At 54.0% G+C, this 23,939-nt stretch overlaps 1 protein-coding gene across 7 annotated transcripts in view; it reads right to left on the bottom strand.

Annotated features, from left to right (window-relative positions):
- The window catches only part of SCN5A (sodium voltage-gated channel alpha subunit 5), a 92,874-nt gene that overhangs the window by 11,579 nt on the left and 57,356 nt on the right, over positions 1-23,939 (bottom strand). For 3 of the 7 annotated variants that reach the window (XM_024565669.3, XM_024565672.3, XM_071222116.1), the window contains 8 exons: positions 22,029-22,202; positions 20,174-20,530; positions 16,541-16,984; positions 14,965-15,135; positions 12,075-12,195; positions 11,026-11,180; positions 4,464-4,637; positions 854-976 (listed from right to left, as the gene is read on the bottom strand). In XM_024565669.3, coding sequence (XP_024421437.2) covers positions 854-976; positions 4,464-4,637; positions 11,026-11,180; positions 12,075-12,195; positions 14,965-15,135; positions 16,541-16,984; positions 20,174-20,530; positions 22,029-22,202 — 1,719 coding nt within the window. The remainder of the gene's footprint in view (positions 1-853; positions 977-4,463; positions 4,638-11,025; positions 11,181-12,074; positions 12,196-14,964; positions 15,136-16,540; positions 16,985-20,173; positions 20,531-22,028; positions 22,203-23,939) is intronic. The other 4 variants (XM_024565673.3, XM_045199825.2, XM_045199826.3 and 1 more) reach the window with 2 other exon arrangements.

The following is a 23,939-nucleotide window of genomic DNA, read 5'->3' on the forward strand; positions in this document are numbered from 1 at the left end:
GTAGTTTCCACAGGGAACAAGTGCTTTGTGTCTTCCTAGATAGGGGGTGGGGGGTTAGTTCAAGACAGTCAACCGAACGGGGGCTGCCTGAGGGTGCCCGCTGCTCCAGTGAGAAGCACGCAGACGTGCGGCTGAAGCCGCCACAACGTACAAACTGCGTTTTGCAAACAAAAACGGTGGGCACACACGATGTTTGCTCTCTCGCCATGTATCATGGGTCACGTGTATCCTCGGTGAGCTTTTAAATTTCCTTTATGGGAGCACTTTTTTTTTTTTTGTAAAACTTGGTGACTACAAAGATGCACAGGGCTCTCTACACTTAGAAAATAGTGCAAAAGAGTAAACTCTTGCAAATGCAAACTGGTATCTGAGGGTGAGAATGCAGTTTGCTCCTTCCTGCTTCACACCCTCACTGTTACAGCCATGCTGCCCCTCACAGGCAGAGGGAAGGCGGCCCGTGTCTGCCAGGAGGCAGGGACGAGAGCAGACATACAGAGCTGGGACACGCTCAGAGACAAGGCCCTACAGGATGGCAGAAGCTGGGACCCCCGGACCAGCGAGGCTGGGCTGCAGCGGAGACACCGGTGCCTCTTCTCCTTTGTCCAGCGCTGTCTTGGCCCTTGTGGAGGCCACAGGGCTGGAGGGGACTGGCCTGTGGGTGGTTCTCACAGCTCTCCACCCTCTGTGCGCCCCCATGCCCGGCTGCCCCTCTCCTGGAAGCTCTTCCCTGTGCTCCTAGGGCTGCAGTCCTAGCTCCAGGCTGGGCAGCTTGGTCTGCAAGTGAGCGTGCGGGTCCCCTCAGTGGAGCCACCTCCCAGTCCCTGGTGGGAAGGCAGCCACCCACCCCTCTTACCCTCATGCCCTCAAATCGTGACAGGGCTCGCAGGGGTCGGAGTGCCCGCAATGTCCGCAGCGACTTGATGGGGCCCATCTCAGAAAAGCCCAGGGTGTGGGCCACCAGGCTGACCAGCGAGACCTGTGGGAAGCAAGGTAGGGGCCGTGGAGCTAGCTCTGGGGACAGATGGAAGGGCTCTGGGGTCCCCGAAAGCAGCACTGGGTGTGAGAGGGCTGGCAGGCCTTGCCCACCTCCAATCTTCATTATTCCCAACTGCCTCGCCTTCCCGCGCACGGGGCCAGCCTTCCTGGGGCCCCAGAAATGGGGCAAGCCTAAGCGTGTCCTGGCTTTCAGACCTTAACTGAGAGCCCCCAAAGCCACCCGTTGGTGTGGAGGAACAAAAACACAAAGCCTTTAAGTCAAATTTGTGGGCCTCTTTTGGGGAAGAAAGACCTGTCCTGGGTTGAGGATGAGCAGACAGACCCTCCAGAGGCATTTTGCTGAAGTCAGACTCTGCAACATTCTGATATCTTCCAAGAAGAGAGGCTTAGGCGGAGATTCTGGGGCAACTAGAGCCTTGGCTCTCTGCTCCCTCGGCCCCACCCCCACCATGGTATTTGCTTCCTGGGGACTTGATCCTCCTAAAGCTCCGTGGGCATCCAGTCGCTCTTACTTCGCTGCTGGCCTGGGATCACAGCCTGGAAGTGGCCCCCTGCCTGACCTCGCATGCAATCGCCATTAATAGCGCCTTGGCATTTGGGGTGGGGCGGGGGGGGGGCGCAGCCAGGGGGTGGTGAGGCGCCACGGGCAAGGGCCTGACTGCCACAGCCTCCTCCCAGGTTTGGAAGCACCGGGTGGGAGGGGGCTGGACAGAGGGGCACCCCTTGAGGGTACCCAGCTTTGGGGCTCCATTCCTGGAGAGGCAGGGGGCATCTCCTACGGACCATCTCCTGAGGGCAGGGCCCTGGGCCCAGTCAGCCTGCCCAGGTCCCGCAGGCCACCCCTGACGTCTGTTCCTGCCCCACCTGTCCCACCCATAGTCCTCCAACTCGGCCGATGGAAACTCCATCCTTCCAGCTGCTCAGGCCGCAGCCTCGGCGTCACCCTGCTCGTCTCCGTCTCTCACACCTTACACCCAACCCATCAGGATTTCCTGTTGGCTCTGTCTTCAAACTACATTAGAAGTTCAGACATTCCTCAGCACAGTCACTGCCGCCGTCCTGGCCAGGCCACTGTCACCTCTCCCCTGGATTACCGCCACGGCCTTCTGACTCTGCTCCCTGCTTCCACTCTGGCCACCCCTCCGCCCCCCCGGGTGTTCTTTCAATGACATGAGTCAGTTCATATCACTTTTCTGTTCAAAGCCCCGCCATGTCTCCTCATGTCATTCTAAAGAAAAGCCCCCGGTTTCCCAAGGCTGCACCCGTTCTGCCCCATGTGTCTGGTCTCCTCTCCTGTGCCTGCCTCCCCCACCCACCCTGCTCCAGCTGCTCTGGCCTCCTTGTTGTTCCTCAAGTGTGCCAGGCAGGCACTGACCACAGGACATTGGCACTGCCGTTCCCACCTCTGCTGGGAATGCTCTGCTGACACCTGCCTGGCCCACCCCAACTTCCCTCAAACCTGCTCAAATGTCCACCAGCCTACTTGAAGTTCAGATCTATACCTTCCCCTCCCCCTGCCCCCTGGCCCTCCTCACCCTGCCCCTACTTCCTTTTCTTCCTCATCTTGTGACATGATATAAAATTGGCTTACTTAGGTTTATTGTCCCTCCAAGGTGACAGGGGGTTTTGTCTGTTTTATTCCCTGAGATCCCCAGCACCTAAACCGGCCCCTACCCATACATGTTCAATGGGGTTTACTGGGAAAAAAAAAAAAAAAAAAAAGCATGAATTGACCCTGAAAACATCCTTCTCCAGACCCTGAGGCCTGAACAACCCCCTTCCCATGAGATATGGGGATGGGGCTGTGGGCTGCATGGCCAGTGTCAGGGAAGCTGGATTCCAGCACTCACTCCCTTCTGCTTGACCTTGGGCAGAGCCCCTCCCTGCTGTGAGCCAAGGCTTCCTTCTCCACCAGCTGCTGGTGCAGTCTTGGGACTGGGCAGGAAGCGCTCCCTGTTGCCCAGCCTCAGCCACCTTCCCCATGGTGGCAGGTGGTGGGTGTGGGCAGGCTTCTCCAGAAGTCTTTGCAGACTCCCTCGGGCCTGCCCAGGGACAGCCCCTCAGCAGGCCTGACTCCTGAGTCGGGGATGGGGTGAGGGGGCAGCCGGGGTCTCAGGCCCTGGCTCCGAGGGCTCCAAGCTGTAAGAGCACCCAGAGGCCCCTCCCTCTCTACCAGCCTAGCACCCCTCACCCCAGCGTGAGCATTCTTTTAGCCACTTGGGGTGACAGAAAGAGGCCTGGACTCGGGTCCAATGACCTGATCTGTGTCCCCACACAGGAGTGGACCCAAGGAGCCTCTCCCACTCAGCCTGGACCCTGGCCAGGCATGCTGGGGACTGAGCTCCTCCCTTTAGTCTCAGAGTAGGGTTTGGGGACAGAGCACAGGCCTGAGCCTCTTCTGCAACCACAGGAAGGACAGCCCCTGCTGGTGGGCACAGCCTGCGGCCAAGCCCAGAAGCCATGGGTGGCTTCTGGAAAGCTCTTCCCAGTCTGCAGATCCTGACCCGCATTCTGTTCTGCAGGACCCACCACAACTGGATGGTGAGCCCTCGTCCGAGCCCTCTGCCTTCACCGGGCCCTCCACACACAGTGAACGCAGGTCCAAGGCTGCTCTGCACCCCGGTCTCATCCCCCATCCCGGCCAGCTCCCACTTGCCTGCTCAGGAACCCTATCGAATCCTGCACTCACCGTGCTTGGCACCCAGCAGTGCCCTGGGCTGGGGTAGCTGTGGGGCTGGGGCCTTCTACTCCTCTGCCAACTGCGTACTCAGAGGACGTGTCAACCCCCTGACCTGGGTCCTCCGTGGACATAGTCTGGGCAGGTAAGCCCTGCCAGCCACCCAGTCATCCAGGGCAGCTGCTCAGAAGCCCTTGGCCAGGTGCACGGTTTTCCTCCTTCTCACAGGCGACCTTGCCCCTCCCACCTCCCTAGGTGGGATGCGCTGCCTGAGCCAGGAGGGTCTCTCCTGCCTGCCCAGCACCTCTTCACCAGCCCTGTCCCCTCCGGCCTTGGCTGGCTCCATCCCCTGTGCAGACAGCCTCCTCCTGCACGTGGGCACGGAGGCTCTTGTCTGGCCACGTGTCGCGTGGGCCTGACAGACGTTTCCCAGCAGGATGAGAGGGAGCCCCCACTCCTGCCCTGGCTCACACCCCTACCTGAAATGCTGTTCACCGTTTCATACAGTGAGTCTCCCCCAGAAGCCAGGGGGCTCCTGAGGACAGGGCCTAGGTCTCCCCCTGCTCCTCTGTCTCCCCAAATTGGGGGTTCTGATGGCAGGGACCGGGTGTCTCCTCCATGACCCCAGACTCCGGTCTCCTTTCCCTCTGCCAGCCCCGCGGTACTGTCTCCACTGCTGCCCGACTCCCACCAGCCCTGTCGTTCTGTCGCACCCGCCCTCTGTCTCAGCTCCTGCTTGCACTGGCCGCGGGCCTCCCCCTGCTCTCTTCCCGCCAGGGGCCACACTCACGTCCACAATGAGGAAGTCCAGCCAGCACCAGGCGTTGGTGAAGTACTTCTTGAAGCCGTAGGCCACCCACTTGAGCAGCATCTCTAGCACGAAGACGTAGGTGAACATCTTGTCGGCATACTCGAGCAGAACCTTGATGGTCTTCCGTTCCTCCAGGTAGATGTCCTCGAAGGCCTGCAGACCAGGCCGGACAAATGGACATGACACCCTGACCATGGCCAATCCCACTCTGCACGAAGCATCAACTCTAATAGCAACTGCCACCCAGGAGGGCGGGGAGAGGGGCAGAGTGGAGACAGGCAGTGGAGAGGCCCCTGAGCGGTCAGCCCGTGCCCCGTGGAGCCCCTGGTGGGCCGGGGAATGGCCGGACGTGGTGTGCGGAGAATAGGGCAGAGTGTGTGTGAGAACGCTTCTTCCTTTACATTGAAGAGCAAGTCTCAGATCTGGTCTAGGGCATTGTAAAGAACTTTCTAGAACTTGCTGATCTTCCATTTTAATTAGGAGAGTGGGTGTGCAGGCTTAGCTCACTCCCAACCTTCTGCTGGAAACAGTATGAAACTTTTTTTTTGTTTTCACTCTCCTTTATGCAGTTACCTACTTTTCATAGGAAATAACATTGGTTTCCAATTGCAATAATCATTAGAAGTTTCCCTTTATGATATGTTTATTTAACAAACAAACAAAAAAACCCCAATGAGAGTTAATCTAAAGCAAAACCTTAAATGAATGATAATAAAGACAGTTTCTAGCTGTGAAGGTTAGGAAACACAGGACCAGATAAAGCTGAACCTCCTAAAATCCTCAAGAGTCTAGGAGTCAAAGTGTGTAAAGCTACGAGCTGTCTTTCTCCACCTCCTCACTCCTGCCTCAGCCCAAACTCCTGAGCCAACATACAGGTCCCCACGGCTCCCAGCTGCCCTCCACCTCCATCCTTCTGAATTGTACCCGCTCCACCTGGGTTACTACTCTGCATACAGAACGGGCTCTGAGCCTCCCAGTCTAGGCAACTGAGCACGTCACCGAGGGCCCTGGGGAGCCGCCTCCTCCACCTGTGGCTCTGGGCCTCCCTGTCTGGCTGCCAGCGGCAGGATCCAGGTGGCCAGTGCCATCCACAGTGCCCGAGCAGGCACCGTGGATGCACACGTGTGGCTAGTCTGGTCAGTGTGCACGGGACAACAGGATGATTGCAGTCCCAGCACGGATTGGAGAGTTGTCCAATGGAAAGAGTAGGTGTGCTTCTTATAAAATGTAAATAAGATAGAAGTTGTAAAGAAGAGAAGAGAAGGCACCTCCAATTTCATGACACTAAAGCAGCCACTGCTAACACCGAGGAGAACGTTCTTTTGGACACTCCTTGTGTGTGTGGGTGCATACATGCACCATTTCGTAAGGTATACTAAATATTTTGTTTTGAAACTTTTTTTTCCCACTAAACAACCTTTTGTGAGCAATTGTCGACTCCAAGGTGGGATTACAAACCATTCCTTTTAAAGGCTGCATGGCATTTCCTTATTTGCATAAACTACTGTTTATTTAGCCAATAACCCTAGTGGTGAACATAACTATTGTTTCCAATTTATCCCAATAGAGACCACACACTTCGAACAGCAGGTCTCGTCATTTCTTGGGGACACATTTCTAGAACTGGGCTGAAAGTCAAAGGTAAACTTTGGTGCAGATTGGGGATAGGACCTCAGGAGACACCTAGTAAACCCTCCTCTGACAACGCTGGAAGGTGGCTCTTTCCTCGCCACTCTGCCCCCACTGGTGACGTTTCTCCCTTGTCACCCTTCCCAGCCTAATGAACACAAACTGCATTTTGCTCCATTTTTATTTATTTTATTACTGGTGATGCTGACATCGTTTCCTTGGCTATTGATCTGCAGTGTTCCTCTCTTGCTTATTTTTTCACTTGAGTGTCTGGGTTATTTGGGGACATGAACTCTATTTGATACACTTTATCCTATTGTGTGCCTTTCAATCTTGTTTCCTGTTGTTTACCACGCTGAAGTTCTACACTTCATCTCCATTTACTGTATAATGTAATAGAATTATATCATTATTATGACTTTTATGTAGTAAATAAAACCTGTGGCATGTTAAGAAAGCTCTTGCCTATTCCAAAGCTAGAAAAAAAAATGACCCTTCTTTTCTTTTTAAAAATACTTTCTGGTTTCATTGCTTTGTAGGACAATTAAAAAAATCTAATTTTGGCAACGAGCAACTATTTTTATATTTTCTTCAGAGTGGCTGGTGAACTGTCCCAACACTTTAAGAATGACTTCAAATCCACAGATCAGAGTCAACATTTTCATCTACTACATCTCGTTTCAGAGCTCTCTATATGGTTCTTCTATGTCTATTCCTGAATTAGTATTATATGAATTTTCTTGGCCTTCTTTGGACATTTCCAAGATAAAAAATTTGGCAACATTTTGTCAAATTCCCTCAAAAATGTTGGAAATTTATTGTTATTACATTTAAGTTATTAACTGTTTTAGGAACTAATACAAAGCCTTCCTATCCAAGACTAGAGTATATTTATAGTATATTTATCTATTTGTCTTCTTCTGCATTCCTTAGGAATGTTTTATAGTTTTCTTTAAGTACCTCTTATAACATTTCATGTTATATTTATGCCCAGTTGTTTTATTTACAATGCCTGGCATGTAAGGAATATTCGAGAAATGTTGCCTGTGACTGAAAGGTTTCTGTTAGCATAAAACAGCAACAGAAACAATTCTTTGTATATTTTATGACACACAATGTTTTTAATGTTTTAAAATTTTTTGTAGGCAATCATTATCTAAAAGTAATGATATAATTTCTATTTATTTCTATTATTATTAACTCTTGTTTTGTACTCAACTATATTATCTTCATTTCTATTTTCCATTTTTTTACTGTATGTTTAATTTTCTTCTTTAATTGCACTGGCTAGTACTTCAAGATTATTAAGTAATGAACAACACATGAAAAGTAGTTAAATCATTCTTCTCCTTATTTCTGACTTTAATAAAAATGATGAAGTGTTTTACTACTAATGATGATAACAAAAGTTAATTTGGGAGTTAAGTTTTCACTAACTTAGGGAAATATATGTTATTTGTATTCTTATTGGCTTTAAAAATCAGAAATTTGTTGACATAATTTTTATCTTTGTCCTATTTATATAAATAGATTTTCTGATATGGCACTATTTTGACATATATCTAGCTATGGCTTATTTTTTAAAAAAAGATTTTGTTTATTTTTAGAGAGAGGGGAAGGGAGGGACAAAGAGAGGGCGAGAAGCATCAACGTGTGGTTGCCTCTCATGTGGCCCTCACTGGGGACCTGGCCTGCAACCTAGTCATGTGCCCACACTGGAAATCGAGCTGGCGACCCTTTGATTTGCAGGCCGGTGCTCAGTCCACGGAGCCACACCATCCAGGGCTAGTTATGGCTAATTTAATCTTTTAAATATATTGTTGGATACTATTTGCATGTATTTTAAGATTTTTCTGTCACTATTCCTAAGTATGGAGTATGAAAACTGGTCTATAGTTTTCCTTTTGGTATGCTTAAGGTTTTAAAAATCAGCATTATTTAGCTTTCATAAAAAGAATTTGTAGACTTTCCATCTGTTTTCATACACTAGAATATTTTAAATAGGACTGGGATTATTTTCCTTCTTGAGAATGTGAAGGATTCTGCTCTTGGAGATGTTGAGTGTACCCATCTGATTGTTTTACTCTGAAGTTTTATCAGTTTACTATTTATTTTCTAATTCATTATGTTTGTATTTTATAAACCACTTCCTTAAAGTCATTTTGTTATGTTTCTAATTTACTGAGTTAAATAATTAGTTTACATTCTTTCTATTTAATAATACAATTGTTTAAGTCTATGAATTTTACTCTCATTACAGCTTTGGCTGCATCTCACATGCAATATTCTCAATATTGTTGTTTTCTAGTTTCCCTCCCCTCAATTACAGTTTTTTCCTTTATTTCTCAATTTTTCATTTCTCATTTTTCTAGATTTCAGGTGGACAGGACAGGCTGAGTGTCATCTTTGGTCCCTGGATAGTCTATTTTATTTCTTTGCTTATTTATTAACGTAACAAACACCCATGAACCTACCTCCAAACTATTTTTTGTTCAGTCCAAGATGTATTTAAGAATGACTTTTACATTTTTAAGGATTTGTTTTTAATCTATCTTTCCTACCTCTAGCAGTTTCCTCATTTGTAAGTTAGGCTTAATAACAGCACCTGCTTTATAGGGTAATTGTGAAAATGAAATGAATTGTTTGTCATGTGTTTATAAGAGAGTTTGGCACACAGCCAGTGCTGTCTAAGTATTAGCTATTATTTTTATTATTATGAGGTTAGGTCAATATATTATATATGTATATTTGGTTTTCTTATTTTCTCATTCTTTCTATTTGATTTGTAAAGAATAGGAGCGTGGCGAAATCTACTGGTACTATTGCACTGTTGGCATCCCCCAGTGGTTTTTGCTTCACAGGAGTGCTATACAATCCCCAGCAAATATATTCATAATAGTCATATTTTTAATATAGGCTGGGCTCTCTTTCTTTTATCTCAAGCTTTTCACCTTGAATTCAACCTCGTTTAATATTAACAAACAAAAGTGCTTTTGGTGTTTGTTGTCATTGTTTTCATTTGCTTGTTTTATCTTATCTTTTAATAGTTCTCAGTCACAGAGTTCCAGGCTTGTCATTTCAGAGCAATAGCTGAAGTTCTGAAAATATCCCCTCAGAGTCCTTTTCTTTTAAAAGATGAATTTTACCCCGTTACATTTATTACTGAGACACATTTGACCTTGCCTCTGTCATATTATTTTCTGTTTTCTGATTCAGTGCTTCCTCGTTGCTTATTTTTTTTTCCTCCTATCTTCTGATGCCAGATCTGTTTGCTTAAAAAATGTCTTTCCTTCAGCAATTTGCAAGGAATATATAGTCTGCTTTCTGTTAAACAAGTTTATAACTTTAAATAACACACTCAGGCTTCTTTTTCTCAATATATCACTGGCGTGTTTTTTTTTTTTAAACAGTGTTTGGCTGTCTCCCCTGATTAGATTCACCTTTGCTTGCCAAAACTCCTCTTCCCTTATGCCAGGCTGAGCTTTTCCTCCACAGCCCAGACTAAATGGCTCTGGTTGCCCTTGTTTGTGGTTGTTTAAAAACAAACCTCGTTAACATATTGTCAAATCATCCTCTGAAGCCTGCAGAGATTTCACTCGAGCTGCCAATGGTAACACAGCAGGCAGTCTCTAAGTCATGGCTCCAGGCCAGCTCTGGAACTGGAGGGGGCAATGCAGGGTGGATTGGGAGGCCCAGAGGGGTAGGAGTGACAGCACAGTGCCTCCCCATGGCCCGCCCCCACAGGAGGCATCTCGGACTGGGGGCACACAGCCTCGGATCCAAGGGGCCCTCTCCCACTCTGTGGCCCAAAGCATTTCCCTGTTGGTTGCTCATCCCCAACAATATCAGGTGCTTGCTTGCCCAGGGTCAGGAGAGTTTCTGTGTCTTTTGCCTTCTTGATCATCCCTCTCCCTGCTCACCAGTACCTTCCAGAACCCTCCTCAGGGATGTTTCATCTCTTCCAATAAGGGATCTGAGAGATGAGAGTTGGGTGCTTGGGAGCCAGATGAGGGCATCTCTGGAAGGCCTCCCTGCTTCTCTTGGGCTCAACAAACCGCCCTGTCCTCCACAGTCCAGTTCCATATGCTTCCTCCAGGGAGTCTTCCTGATTGCTCCAGTTCCCATGACCTCCTATCACCTGAGTCATCCACTCCTTTTTTGCTCAGCTTTCTTGAGCTGATCTGACTCTCAAACTTGCTGAGTCTGGTTCCCCCAGCTAGACGGGGATCCCCTGATGCCAGGTCCAGGGTCTCCTCCTCCTGTTGCCTATTCCCCGCCCCCATGGCTCGCAGCAGTAGATACAGGAGAGCTTAGAAAAGACCCATTGAACAGATCTCTGGAATCTGACTGTTTGGGTTCAATGCCACATCTGCTGCTTCTGGGTGGCGGGGCCTTGGGCAAAGTATTTAATGTTTCTACAAGAGGTTGTTGTGGGGCGAACTGTGATCACATGTGAACCCCACAGTCTGGTCTGTAGCCCTGGAAACCGGTGGTGAGTGGAGCCACCACTGCAGCCTCAGCCAGCATCGTGAAGTGCATTGGATCAGCCCGATGAGTGTCTGCGGCTGCATGCAGGGGCTGTATCACCAGAGCTCAGGTGTGGGAGGCTGGTGACCTGTGACCTATACCAGTGATGCACTGTGACCTGGGGCAAACAGTGCCCCTTCGTGGAACAAGGGCGTCTGGACAGACAACCCCCGTGAGTCCTTTCTCCTCTGACCTCTGTCTGTGCTACAGGTGTTGAGAATTTGAGAATTGACTCCTGATCTGGGGCCCTGAGGGGGCACGTTTTCAGCAGAGGTCCTGCCCCACTTTCTGACCTGGCTTTCCAGCTGGAGACTGCCTTTCCCCGCCCTCATCCCGCCACCCCCTCTACCCCTCCCTGCCCGGCCCAGCATCCCCAGGAGGGTACCAGCGCTCCGCTGCTGAGCAGGATCATGAAGATGATGAATGTCTCGAACCAGCTGTGCTCCACGATGCGGTAGCAGGTCTTGCGCAGTCGCCACCAGACCTTCCCTGGGGCCTGCGTGGTGTCCACAGCACAGCAGGGACAGCGCTGGACACAGCCTGTGGGGAAGGGAGAGGGGTCAGGCCCGGCCCAGGGCCTGCGAATGACCATATCTGATGGCAGAAGGCTGGGAAGTTGAAAGAATTACTGAGAGAGATGTGAGTGATGGGTGATGAGCAGGGCAACATGGGGGGCAGGACCGTGGGGGGCAGGGAGGATGTGGGGCTGTCCGCAGGGGCCCATGCTCAGCAGGTCCTCTGTGGAAAGGCCAGATGGACCAGGCACCCAGGAAGTGGATGAAGGGCCTGGCAGGTGTGGGCAAGGCTGGGGTTGGACGGGCTCCGTCTTGTCCTCTGATCATCTGGGAGACCCTCCTCCTGCCAAATGTTCTAGAGTTGCCTGGGCTGCTCTGTCCCTGGGCCTTCTCCATGTTTGCAGTTTCTAAGCCTAGGGAAGGGTGGACCCTTCACTGGCAGCCCCAAATGATGGGCTACATGGAGGTCAATTCCTCATTTCATCCCCAGCTGCCCTCCACAGATACCACCAATGTACCAGGTGCCAGTCCCCCCCATGACCACGAGTCACCCCCACCTCGAGTACTTAGGGAGGGCCTACTATATGCCAGGCACTAGGCTGGGGCCTGGGGAGTGGGGGTGACTTACACCCAGTCCCTGCTGCTCTGGGGCATACAGCCATGCCACCACCCCACAAACACTGTCACCAGTCCTTGGTGTAGCTGGCCCACACCTGCCTGGCCCAGTAGACTCCTGGCAGACTCGCTGTGACTCATGTCCTGATGGAGGGGCCCCCAGGGTCATGGTGAGTGGGGCAGGGAGGGGAAGCACGCGGGCCAGCATGGGGTGGAATATGGGTCCGGGCCCCAAGGAGCTGCAGGTCCTCCTGCCCCTCCCCGGCAGCGCTGAGGCTGGGGCGAAGGGCCACCAGGGCAGGACCTTCAGTGAAGCAGTCCTCTGGGTCCTTGACATCCTCGCCGAGGTCGGGGATCTGCTCCAGGAGGTCAGCGGTGTTGGTCATGTCTGCTGTGCTCCCCTCGGAGAGACTGTCCTCGTGTGTCTGTGGGCAGGAGTGTGGGGCGGGGTGGGCAAGGGCGTGAGTGAGGGCTGCGTGCCAGCCTCCAGCTCAGCATCTGGGGGAGCCTGCAGCTCCTGGAGGGCAGGTGCCCGGACTATCTCCCATTGCACTCCCGGGGAATCTGAGCCCAAGACGAATGAGAACCTGCCCCAGAGGTCACCTGGGGCCAGTCAGGGCTGAGCTGAGGCTGGACCGCAGGCCTCTGGGTCTGTGGTTCTGGTATGCTGGGGCCTAGGGCAGGGGTGCGGGGGATGTGCAGGCACCTGGGAAAACACTGGGGAGAAGGAATTTGTCCAGCTGGACAAAAAGAAGACATGGGGTGGCAACACAGACACACACCGGGACATGGACGTGGAGCGGTAGCGTGGCACACGCAGAGCACACAGGCATGCCACACCCAGATCGGAGTCAGAACCAGCATCACGGGCACACAGAAGCTCAAGGTCAGACATGCAGAGAACAGGCTGGCAACCCGCCCGTGCTTCTCCCCCAGTTCCTGTGGGGGCTGCTGTGAGGCGCAGAGCCTGGGGTAAGAGTGAGAAGGTGCTGGCACATTCCCTTCCCGGCCATGCAGGGCTCTGTGGCCTTGACCTCGCTTAACCTGACATAGATAGGTGTGTGCATATATGTGCCCTGTGTCTGTGTGTGTCACGTGTGAGCGCTGGTGTGTCAGGGGCTGTAGCAGCTACTGCTGGTGCTCTGCCCAGTTCCCGTGTACCAGGCCAGTGCACCCATCCCAGCCACTGTGTACATTGGCTGCTTCCTGGCTCCATTTCCAGACAACTGTCTTTAGCTGGGGAGCTTCCCTGTCTGGAGACTGCTTGGGAGTTAAGACTAAAGCCAGGGGCAGCTGACACCCAGTGACTGACTGATATGGGGGGAACAAATCTGAGGTTAGAGCCTAACCACCATGAGGCACGAGGTCATCATGCCTTTGGAGCTGTTCCCTTTCTCTCATCCTGCTTCCTCCTTCCTGGTGAGTGTCTCCTGAGAGCTCTCCGAAGTCAGTCCTTTGTGGAGGAAGCCCGTCGCAGGCACTGTCTCTCGGAGCCCACCCTAGGGACAGGTGTGCAGGGCAGGGCTTCCTTGCAGAAAAGGGAGACTTCACTGGCTTCAGGTCACATCCGAAGCCCCCAATGCCTCAGCTCAGTCGGTCCGTCTTGCTGCTCAGGCTCCACCTAGAGACGTGCAGTCTGAGATCTTGCACCTCGGCTCCTCGAGCTGCCTTCTTTTCTCTTCCCTCCACGACTGACTCCGCTGGTGTCTCGAAGTCCTCTTTAACATTTAGGCTTACGATGGGGAAGTGCACAGTCCCAGTGGGAATGGAGAAGGTGCTGCTCTTTGCAGGGCTGATCCATGGCCCCAAGCTGTGGCTTCATCTCTGTGGTCCCCGCAGCCTGGAGGGCCATTCCTTTTTCCTCCCAGCTTTGTTGGGGGGCACCGAGCTGAGAAAGGCACAGCTGGGGGGGCCTCACCCTGCTTTTCTTTTCAGACACAGGAGCCGCCTAGAGGATGCAGGCTTGTCACAAGGGAGGAGAAGCTCTCAAGATCCACTGCAGGGAGATGACAGGGTCTCTCTCCCAGGAAATCCCCAGCCCACCTTTTTCGGGGTACGACAGGAATGGATTTGAGGACAGAGAGAAGTCACAAAACTCGTTCAAAGGTCAACGTTCTAATATAAAAGCTCTTCTCTCCATGACTTTCTGCCCGTCCTGTGTCCTTCTGTCCCCACATGCTTTTGTGTGGCAGGCCCTCCACGGGGAGATGTGACCTGCTGTCGGGATGATGGCTCCACCAGACCCTCGCGCTCTGAAACCGCAAAGCTTCCCACAGGCCCATCCCATGAAAGGGACGAGGCACAGGAGAAATGTGCCTTTGGAGCAGGTCACCACTGCTGGACAGAGGGCTGAGGTCAGGCTGCAGGACCATGGCCCCCAGCACGGTCCCTGCACACATGACTGCCACCTCCCACGGTGTTAGGCGTGTGAGGGAGTGGGTGCGGGTGTTGTTGGCGGTGCCACAGTCTGAGAGCACAGGGATCGCAAACACAAATGCTTATGGGGTCCGGGCAGGTAACGAGTGGGGTGAAGCCAGGCAGGGGGAGGGGCTCCGAGCCAACAGAGAGCTGCCATCCCATCCATCAGGTGGTGACCCTTGTTCCCAGCAGGGCGGCTCTTCTGATTTTTTTCAAGAGAAGCCAGAAATGCAGATTTTTTATATAAGAATTCCCAGGTTTTAAATGTTGGTAGCTAATTTGAATTAAAACTCTTTCTGTGGTTGGAACAAAACCCTACGGTAGGGTTCCCATTTGTGGCCCCTGCTTTAGTCCAGGTGAGAAGCAGCTGGTGGCCCATGTGCCAAGAAGCCAAGATCTTGTTTTCACAGCTCCCCGAAGCCCCTGGGATGGAGCCGTTCATGGGATGGGACGAACGTTTGCCAAACAGGACCACAGCACAGGGGCTGAGAGAGAAGGGCTGAGCACAGCGAGGGTTTGGGTTAGCCCTGCTTCCTGGTCCTGGGATGGCTGCTTCCAGAATTTCCCGCCCCCCGGCTCGAGCCCCATGCCTTCCCATCCCTCCCCCGTAGGACAGGGCTGTCCACGGTCCCCTCTGCTCACAGGCCTCCCACACTGCCTGGGACGGCTGCTGTGGGTCCCATCAACCAATGCAGGCATGTGCCGGGACCTCTCACAGCTGGCTCCGGCCCAAGAGGTGGCACCCTGCTGGCTTCAGGGACCAAGGTGTGCGTTACCTCACTGTACCCTGGGGCCTGGGGCTCCGCTTTCTGCTGCTGCCGCTGCCGCTGCCAGTCTGCCAGAGCCTCGCAGGCCTGGGCCTCGGAGGAGGCAGTCTCTGACACCTGACTCCAGGCCTTGGGCTCCGGGAGGGCCTCTGGGCCACCAGACACAGGCTGGGGTTCCTGCTGAAGAGACCTCCCGCCCATGAGCTCCGGCTCCAGCATTTCCAGGGTCCTGGCTCTACCTCAGGCCCCAACCATGCCTCCTGCCCTCCTCCTCGGGTCTCATCTCAGGGAAGACCCTCCCATAGAAGCCCTGAGTGGGCGGCGGGGAGGCTCCTGGTCGATCCAGGTAAAGGACGGATAGTCGGACAAAGTCTGGCATACATCTCCCCCTCTTCCCATCCCTGGAGGGGTGCAGCTAGGCTGCCCCACCCAGCTCCTGTATGTGGCACCTCCACTTTGGAAGGATGTGGTGATTTTTCCTGTGAGTTCCCACGGCACCCCCGGCTTGTTCACTCGCACACACTCACACACACATGCCAGGGAGCCAGAGCCCACAGGCTCATGAGAAGCAAAAGAGAGAAAAGGAGGGGCGGCCAGAATTCCACCCTCTGCTGGGAGCATCGCAGAGAGAACTGGGAGCTGTGGTCCTGGCAACACCGACACTTTCCTCCCCTGATGACACTTCCCTCCCCTGCTGACAGCGTCGTGTGTCCCACAGCCTGACTCCCAGGGCTGAAGCTGGCCTCTGGGACCACAGGGAGGCAGGTGGCCTGGAACCAAGTCTGAAGCCTCAGATCAAATTCCACACAGGGGGCGCAGCTGCTACTCATGGTCAGACCCACCCAGTGGGGGCCCAGAGGGAGCGGCCAGGATGGGCCCAATGAAACAGAGAGAGTCCACCCTCCTTGTTGGACCTAAGGACCCGAGAAGCAGCCATGTGAGCCTGGCTCAGGCCGCGGTGACGCTGAGCGAGCAGTAGGGAGGCTCTGTCTCTCTCTCATACAGACTCTGGTCCTAAGTGTTAAAAATAACAGGTTGGGAGATAAGATAGTGCCGTCTCTGACACCTGCCATCTTCAGGATGCTTATTTTTAAATCTCAGAATGAGCCCTGGGCCTGGGAGGAGGGGAGGGGCAGTCGGAGGTCAGGAGACTGCACTCGCCTTCACTGTTGGCAGTCCTGGAGGGGGCGATGGTCAGCGTGGGGCCAGGCGCCAGCGGTCCTGACTATCCAAAATACATGAGGAACTCCTAGCAAGTCCCCCTCTCTTTTGCTGTGCCTCAGATTTCCCTTCTGTACAAATAGGTGCCCATGACCCACCAGAGGATGAATCATAGACAGCAGCCCCTTCCCAGTTCCCCTCCTGGGCTGGGTTGGGGAGAGGGTTGAGAGCTGGTCTCAGTGCCCCTCTATGAGGCCAGCTGTTGGAGACCTCCTGTCCTCTACCTGCACCCCAGCCCCACTGTGGCAGCCTGGCAGGGCAGAGGCTCTGGGCGAGGCTGCCTGCCCTGCACAGCAGAGCCCTGGGCCCTGGGTAAGTGGGTGCTGCAGAGGAGCGGGGGAAAGGTGGCCGGGTGGGGGCTCACCTGCTTGCTGGACTCTTCGTCTGTGTCCAGGCTATTCTCATCGTCGTCCTCCTCTTGGTCATCCGTGTCTGACTCAGCCACGGCAATGGGCACACACACAGGCTCCGGCTCCCCGGGGGCGCCCAGGCCTGGCCGCTTGCCCTCCTCGAACCGTGTCTCCTTGCGGGCCGGAGGTGCCTTCTCTATGTCTGCGGGTGGTGGGGAGCTGGAGGTGGCGATGCAGCTGGGCAGCTGGCCCTGGGCGGCAAGGGCGGCGGGCTTCTGAGGCCGCTGCTGCAGGAGGCCACAGCAGAAGTCCCAGGTGGCCCGCTTGAGGAAGCGCAGGCCCCGCTGGATCCGTGCCAGGGCCAGCTGGAGGTTGTTCATCTCCCCGTCCTCGTCAGGGGCCGTGAGGTTGTCCGCACTGAAGGAGCTGAGCAGCAGCGCCAGGAAGAGGTTCAGAACCTGTGGAGACAACGCATCGGGCTGGCCAAGGCAGGCGCCATACCACGGGCACTCAGCCTCCGGCCCTTGAGGGGGACACTGAGGCGTTGTGCGAGGGGCTCAGGTTTCAGGGTTAAGGATTTGAGACCCCAAGGGAGGTTTGCATAATTCCTCTGTTTTTGGATGGCCTGGATTACTGCTTGTTGAAGTATCCTGCAGGGGTGAAGTTTAAGCTTTGTTAGAAAACTTGCTGAGTGACCAGGGGCTGGGCATGGGCCCATTTCCCAGGTTCCTGAAGGTTAAATGAAGGTGACACCAGTGGGTCGGACAGCTCCGCAGCATCACCGGGCACACAGGCCAGGACACACCTCCCCGGTTTGGGCTCGGTGCCTCCTCCTCCCAGGAGGGAGCTCAGTTGAATGGGGGTCCCTCCATCGGGGGATATGTGAAGGTGGGTGCGCAGTTCTCAGTGGAAACCCATGCTGAGCCCCTGCTCTGGCTTCTCACAAACCCCTGAGGCACACCTGTCAGAGGGCTGGGGACGAGAATGCAGCCGGGAAGGATGGAGGGCCAGGCCTCCGAAACCAACCCTCGGTTTACAAAGCAGCACACACTCACACAGACAGTGTGGAAGGGCTGAGAAGTGGGACCTCCAGATCCTGTCTCTATGGAGAAATGGTTACTTTTGACACCTGGCAGCCTGTTCCATGTTGTCACTGGGCAGGGGGGCAATATGATGTGATTCAGAGCTGCCGTCTCCACCTGACCTGTGGCCTGGCTGCCCACCCTGGATCCTCCCCCACTGCCTTCACTCAGGCCTGGGCCACCTCCCCTGACCTGCAGGCAGCTGGGGCCCAGGCTGGGGGCAGGGCAGGGGGCGCCCAGGCAGCCTTGACCACCCACACGGGACACTAGGGCCTCCCTTGTCACCTGGTTCAGAAGTTTGTCTCTTCCAGCGCTTTCCCTGTCAATCACGCCACTACTCCCCAGCCCCTGCTTGATCATCACTTCCCATTTCAATGGCAACTGCTTCCTCCTACGCCTGGGCGGCAGCCCAATTCCCGAGGCTGGGGTGTTGGGGGGGGGTGTGCTGGTGTGTGGGCGTTAGCTTCCCTCCCCCAGCAGCCTCTAATCTTCTCATCCCCAGACAGATCCGCTTGGAAATCACAGGGCTGTGTGTTTGAGGGCAGCTCAACCTGGCTCTGGGCTGACAGCTCTGAGTGTTGCACCCTTCTTGGAACACAGAGTCTGGGGGACCCAGGGCAGGCCAGGGTTCTGAGTGAGGCTCCACCCTGACCACCACCCAGTCTAAGGAGGTGGAAGGGGGATTGTGGGGCCAGCCGAAGAGCTGGGTTTGATTAGCACGGTGCACCAAGGCCCTGCTTCCTCTCTGGGCTCCTCCACCTGTGGGGCATGAGTAGGGCTGACCCTGCCTTGGCCGGGGCCTGCCCTGGCCTGGTTAAGGCATGGGGGAGGAGAAAGCAGGCCAGTTTGGGAAAGGGCTCTAGAATCCGCAGCCCACAGGACTGGTGCCACCTAAAACCCCTCTATGAGCTGATGTGAGCCTGGGCTGCCCACGCCCTTGGGAGCCAGACCATGCAGGTGTGATGTCTGCGCATGTGAGGCACACCTGTGTCCCAGGAGGTTGGCCCCACGTCCATAGTGGACACTGACTTCCTCCTGAGACTCACCTCGACTTTGCCTCTTCCAAAGGCCCCTTCATTGGCATTTAGACTATGATCTCTCTCAACTCCAGAACTCCCCACATTGTAAAGACACAAGGCAAGATGCACTTGCCCTTGACAGACAGGTGGCTAAGGTCTGGATCCCTCATGACAGGACAGCGGGAACTTCCACCACAGCTACCCAGGGAGACAGACATACAGGGTCCTACAGGCCCCGCCTCACCTGGACCAACACCTGCTTGTACCTGTGCTTTGCTCACCCTTCCCTCTCTAGCATCACCTGCCTATCAGGTCAGCTCTAAATGCTCCTCCAGGAAGCCTTCTTTGATTTCCAGATGGAGGGGGTCAGCACCCATGGGCTTCCCCTTACTGGTTCTGATTGTTCTGACCAGTTTGAGAGTTATTTCATACCTTTTTTTAACTCCTCACCTCCCCACTCTCTCAAGTTTATGAGTAATGTCATGGCCACAGTCACCTCTGTGTGTCCAACAGCATCTGGCACAATATTTTGCAAGCAACAGGGGCTCAGCCAGTGTTTCTTAAGCTGAATTGAAAAACCACGTGATAAATCATTGCCAGTGAATGACTAATAAAACAATGGGTAGATGAGTAAGTAGATTAATGAATATAAAATGACTAAATAATGAATAAACAGGCAAACAAGTGGGTGAATTAATGAACAAGTGAAGAGTGATATGAATGGATGGGCCAATAAGTGAGTGAGTAGATAGGTGGGTGGGTAAACGAGTAGCAGGTGGGAATGGTGAGTGAGTGAATGGATGAGTGGGTTCATAGATGGATGTGGGGTGGATGAATGAGTGGAGAAACGAGTGAGTAGAAAGATGGGTGATGGATGAATGGATGAATGGATGGTAGGCAAGTGAATGATAAGTAGATAAATGAATGGGTAAATGAATGAATAAATAGGGATGTGTGTATGGATGTGTATGATGAATGGAAGTGATGGATCAGGTGGCTGGTGGATAGATGAATGGATGGGTGATGCGTCAATAGGTAGATGGTAAGTGAATGAGCAGATGTGGGTTGATGGATGGATGGCTGCGTGAGCAAGTGAGAAAATGAATGTGAAGTTTTGTAACTGAGTATACAGGTCGATGGAGAAGCGAACAGATGGATGGGTGAGTTAGTGGGTGGGTGAATTATGAGTGGATGGATGGATGGATAGGTAGATGTATGGATGAGTAGAGAGAAGGATAACTGGTAGGTGAATGGATGAATTGCTACAAAGTGCAAAGTGGGTACATTGGTGGGTAGATGAATGAATGGATGAGTAGACAGATGGAAGGGTGAGTAAATGAGCAGACAGATGGGGGAGTAAATAGATGGGGAGATGAGAGATTGATGGGTGGGTGGGTGGCTTGATAGACAGATGGCTGAGTCAATGAGTGGATGGATGGAAGGAAGGGGAAGTGAATGGATAGATGGAAGACGGGGTGGATGGGCAGCTGGTGGGTAAATAGATGGTAGGTGAATGTGTGTGTGTGTGAGGCCATTGGCCACTTACCACAAGGTTGCCAATGACCATGACAAGCAAGAAGACCAGCAGGCACAGTGACTGCCCAGACACCTCCATGCAGTCCCACATGGTCTCGATCCACTCGCCACAGAGGATGCGGAAGATGATGAGAAAGGCGTGGAAGAAGTCCATCATGTGCCAGCGGGGCAGCTGGCCGGAGTCGCTGATGCGGTGCCTCAGCTCTGAGTAGTTCTTGCCGAAGAGCTGCATGCCCACCACGGCGAAGATGAACACGATGATGGCCAGCACCAGCGTCAGGTTCCCCAGCGCCCCCACCGAGTTCCCGATGATCTTGATGAGTGTGTTCAGGGTGGGCCACGATTTGGCCAGCTTGAAGACACGCAGCTGGGGAGGGAGGGGCCCTTGTGATGGGCTGATAGGCTCTGGCTTCCACTGCCCATGGACACCCTCACCTCCCTCCCCTAGTTCCTGCCTGAAAGCCCAGGGAACCCTTGAAAGTCACTGACGCCTGTTTCTCCAAGAGCACACACCACTGTCTGTTTGCACAGCCTGCAGGTGGCTTCAGCGGGCTCTGGTCTGGGAGCCAGGTCAACAGCCCCAGCCTCATCTCCCCTACTCAGCCCTTCTCTCTATTCCCACTGCAGCCCCTTGCTCCGCATGGTCTCACTTCCAGGGACTTCATAGACTCCCTCAACATGGAAAGTCCTTCCTCTGTCAGACCCTGCTTCATCAGATGCCCTTCGGGGCCAGCTCAAACCATCTCTGACTTGCCCAGTCACCTCCCTGTTTCTCCCTCTTAGTTCTAACAAAGAAAGGGAGCCAGTGGTAGCATTTATTAAACACCTGCTGTGCCAGACCACGTGTTTAGGATGAATCAACTCATTCAGAACTCCCAACAACCACATGAGGTTGGCACTTTTATTACCTCCTTCGACAGATAAAGAAACCAACCCTTAAAGGTGGAGTAACTTGTCTCCGTCCCTGGGCTCGCGGCAGTGGAGTTGGGGTTACAAGTCACAGCCTAGGCTTTCTCTACTGCTCCCACCTCCCTGCCCTCCTGAGCACCAGGAGTACTCAGACTTCCTCCAGGAAGTCTTCCCTGACCTACCTTCAGCCCCATGTCTGGACCTCTCAGGCACTTTGAGCTTAAAGCATGGTCTGCAGACCAGGAGCTCGGGCATCAGCCAAGAGTTACTGAACCGTCATCTGCAGTTTAACAAGATCCCCGGGTGATTTGTGTGTGCATCTGTTTCCAAATTACACATTCTGAAACCAGCAGGCAGAACCCTGGATGAGCTGTCAGCAGACCTGGCTCCACCTGCCACTTGCCATGTGGCTTTGGGAAATTATTTCTGACTTCTTCCTGAACTCACCTCAACTTTGCCTCTTCCAAAGGCCCCTTCTTTGGCATTTAGATTTGGAGCTCCTTCAACTCTGGAATTCCTCACATTGTAAAGATACAAGGCAAGATGCACTTGCCCTTGACAGATAGGTGGTCACGGTAGCAAGGCCTGGATCCCCCATAACAGGACAGCAGGGACTCCGGACTCTCACCACAACTACCAGAGTGACAGCCTCTCTGAGCCTTAGCCCCCTTGTCTGCAATGGGGATTTAGTAATAACAGCCCCACCCCTGGGATCCTATGAGGACCAAAGGGGTCACGGTGAATCATACAGGGCTGGAGGGATATTTCCTTCTGTATTGCCCACCTCTGGGTGCCCCCCACATTGCCAGCACTGGACCTGCTACCCAGGGGTACCTAGCCAATAGCTGTTGGGTGAAGGCATGACAACTCAGACTTGGGATGACTGAGCGGTCACGTTGAAGGGAGATGTGCCTCAGTGCCCCCACCCTGCCCCCCTGCAGGGCCCAGTCCGGTACCAGGCGGAAGGAGCGCAGCACCGACAGGTTGCCCATGCGGGACAGGCCCAGCTCCATGAGGCTGAGGATGACGATGATGCTGTCGAAGATGTTCCATCCCTGCTGGAAGTAGTAGTAGGGGTCGAGAGCGATGATCTTGAAGGTCATCTCTGCTGTGAAGATCCCCGTGAAGACCTGGGGAGGGAGTGGAAATCAGGGGTTCCCCACATTTGGGCTGGAAAGACCCCCTGGCCACTGGGGGGACTCTGCCTCCTGACACTCGCTCCAGCAGGGTCTCCCTTCTGGGCTGCCAGCTCTGCCTGGACCCGGGCCCCAGTGGGGGCTCACTTGGCCATGGCCTAGCCCTGGAGGGCTACCTCTGGCCCGATGCCCCCAGCCCTCTCCATGGCTCACCAACCATGACCTGCCAGCCTGTCCCTCAGAAACAGCTGGCCCCAGCGGAGGCTCTGCAGACTCAGTTTAGGAAGCACCTGAGGGCAGGGGACCCAGCCTCTGTCACAGGACGCGCCCTCACTCCACACGTGCCAAATACACGCATTCTTACGAACAGCCAAGGCTGTCGTGGCTCCAGACCTCCATCCATGCTGTGCCCGCTCCCTCCTCGCCCACACGTTGAACTCTTCTCACCGCAGGGGTGACCGGCTACCGCTTCCTGAGGGCCTGCCTGTGTCCTAGAGCTGCGTGGGCTAGAATGCTGTGCATACGTTGTTCCTTTTAATCTGTACAACTCGACAGGAAAGTATCATTATCCCTCTCTTACAGGTAAGGAAACTGAGGCTCTGGGAGGTCAGTGACTTTTCTTGGGTCATGTCGCTGTGAGTTCAGGAACCAGAGGTGAGCTCAGTGCCGTCCTTCAAGATTCAGGGTGACTGCCTCTCTCTCAGAAACAGTTCTGAGCGGGGCAGAGGCTGCCGGGCTTCACCTGGTTCATGGACTCACGAGTCCTGAGCTGCCCAGACCCGGCCAGCAGAGACCTCTGGTCAAGGAATCCACACTGTGGCGGGCCAGGCAGCCATAGACATGGCCAACTGCCCCGAGGTGTGCCAGCTGCTGCTACGGGACCATGGTTCCAAGAGGAGGGGGCATGTCCCGTGAGTGTATGGCTGGAGGGAAGTCGGCGTCCTCTGTTCACAAGCCTCCCTGGGCACGTGGAGGAGCCGCAGGTTATCCATGCAGGCCCGGGGGGCACTGAGGTCTTCTGCAGGGAGCGCTGAGGTCAGGGGGCCAGGCCGACCCCAGGGGGAGTGCCTGGCCAGCAGTAGTCATGGAGGGGGAGGGGTGAAGCTGAGAGAAAAGGTCATGGCCGAGGCACTTGCTGGGGTCAGCAGTCAGAAGGGGGCACCCGGCCATTGGCATCTACCTGAGAGGGCTCTGTGCTGCAAGGAGAGGAGGAGAGGCACCTGCTGGTCGCCCCAGGACCAGCCCTGTCCCCCTCCTCTAAGGTGCACCCCAGTGGCTGTAGACAGGGGACGGCTACTGGCCCAGGATGGCAGGTGGCCAGGCACCTCTGAACTGTCACACAGGGCACCGCCCACCCGCCCAGCCCTCCTGACTTCAGCAGTCTTGTTAGTGCTTGTTCCCAGAGGGAACTGTTCCTCCGCAAGCTGGGGTCTCGGGACTGCGAGGGCCCCCAAATCTGTCAGCCTCAGCTCAAATTCCTGACCTGCCCTAACAGGTGGAGAGGCGTCCTTGAGTTCCATCCCTTTCCAAAGCACCCAAGCCTGTGTCCGGGGGATGCACCCACACCTCCCCCATCCCTTTGACCCCGTCTCCACCACTCTTCTAGCCATCTTCCCTGCCTGCTGTTTCCTCCTCAGGGCCTTTGCACTTGCTGCTCAGTTTCTGTGGATCATTCCCCGCCCCCCCCCCCCCCCCAATCCTTCAGGTCTCTGCTCGAAAGCCACCTAGTAA

The sequence above is a fragment of the Desmodus rotundus genome, chromosome 8 (assembly GCF_022682495.2).
Source record: "Desmodus rotundus isolate HL8 chromosome 8, HLdesRot8A.1, whole genome shotgun sequence".
Lineage (NCBI taxonomy): Eukaryota > Metazoa > Chordata > Mammalia > Chiroptera > Phyllostomidae > Desmodus > Desmodus rotundus.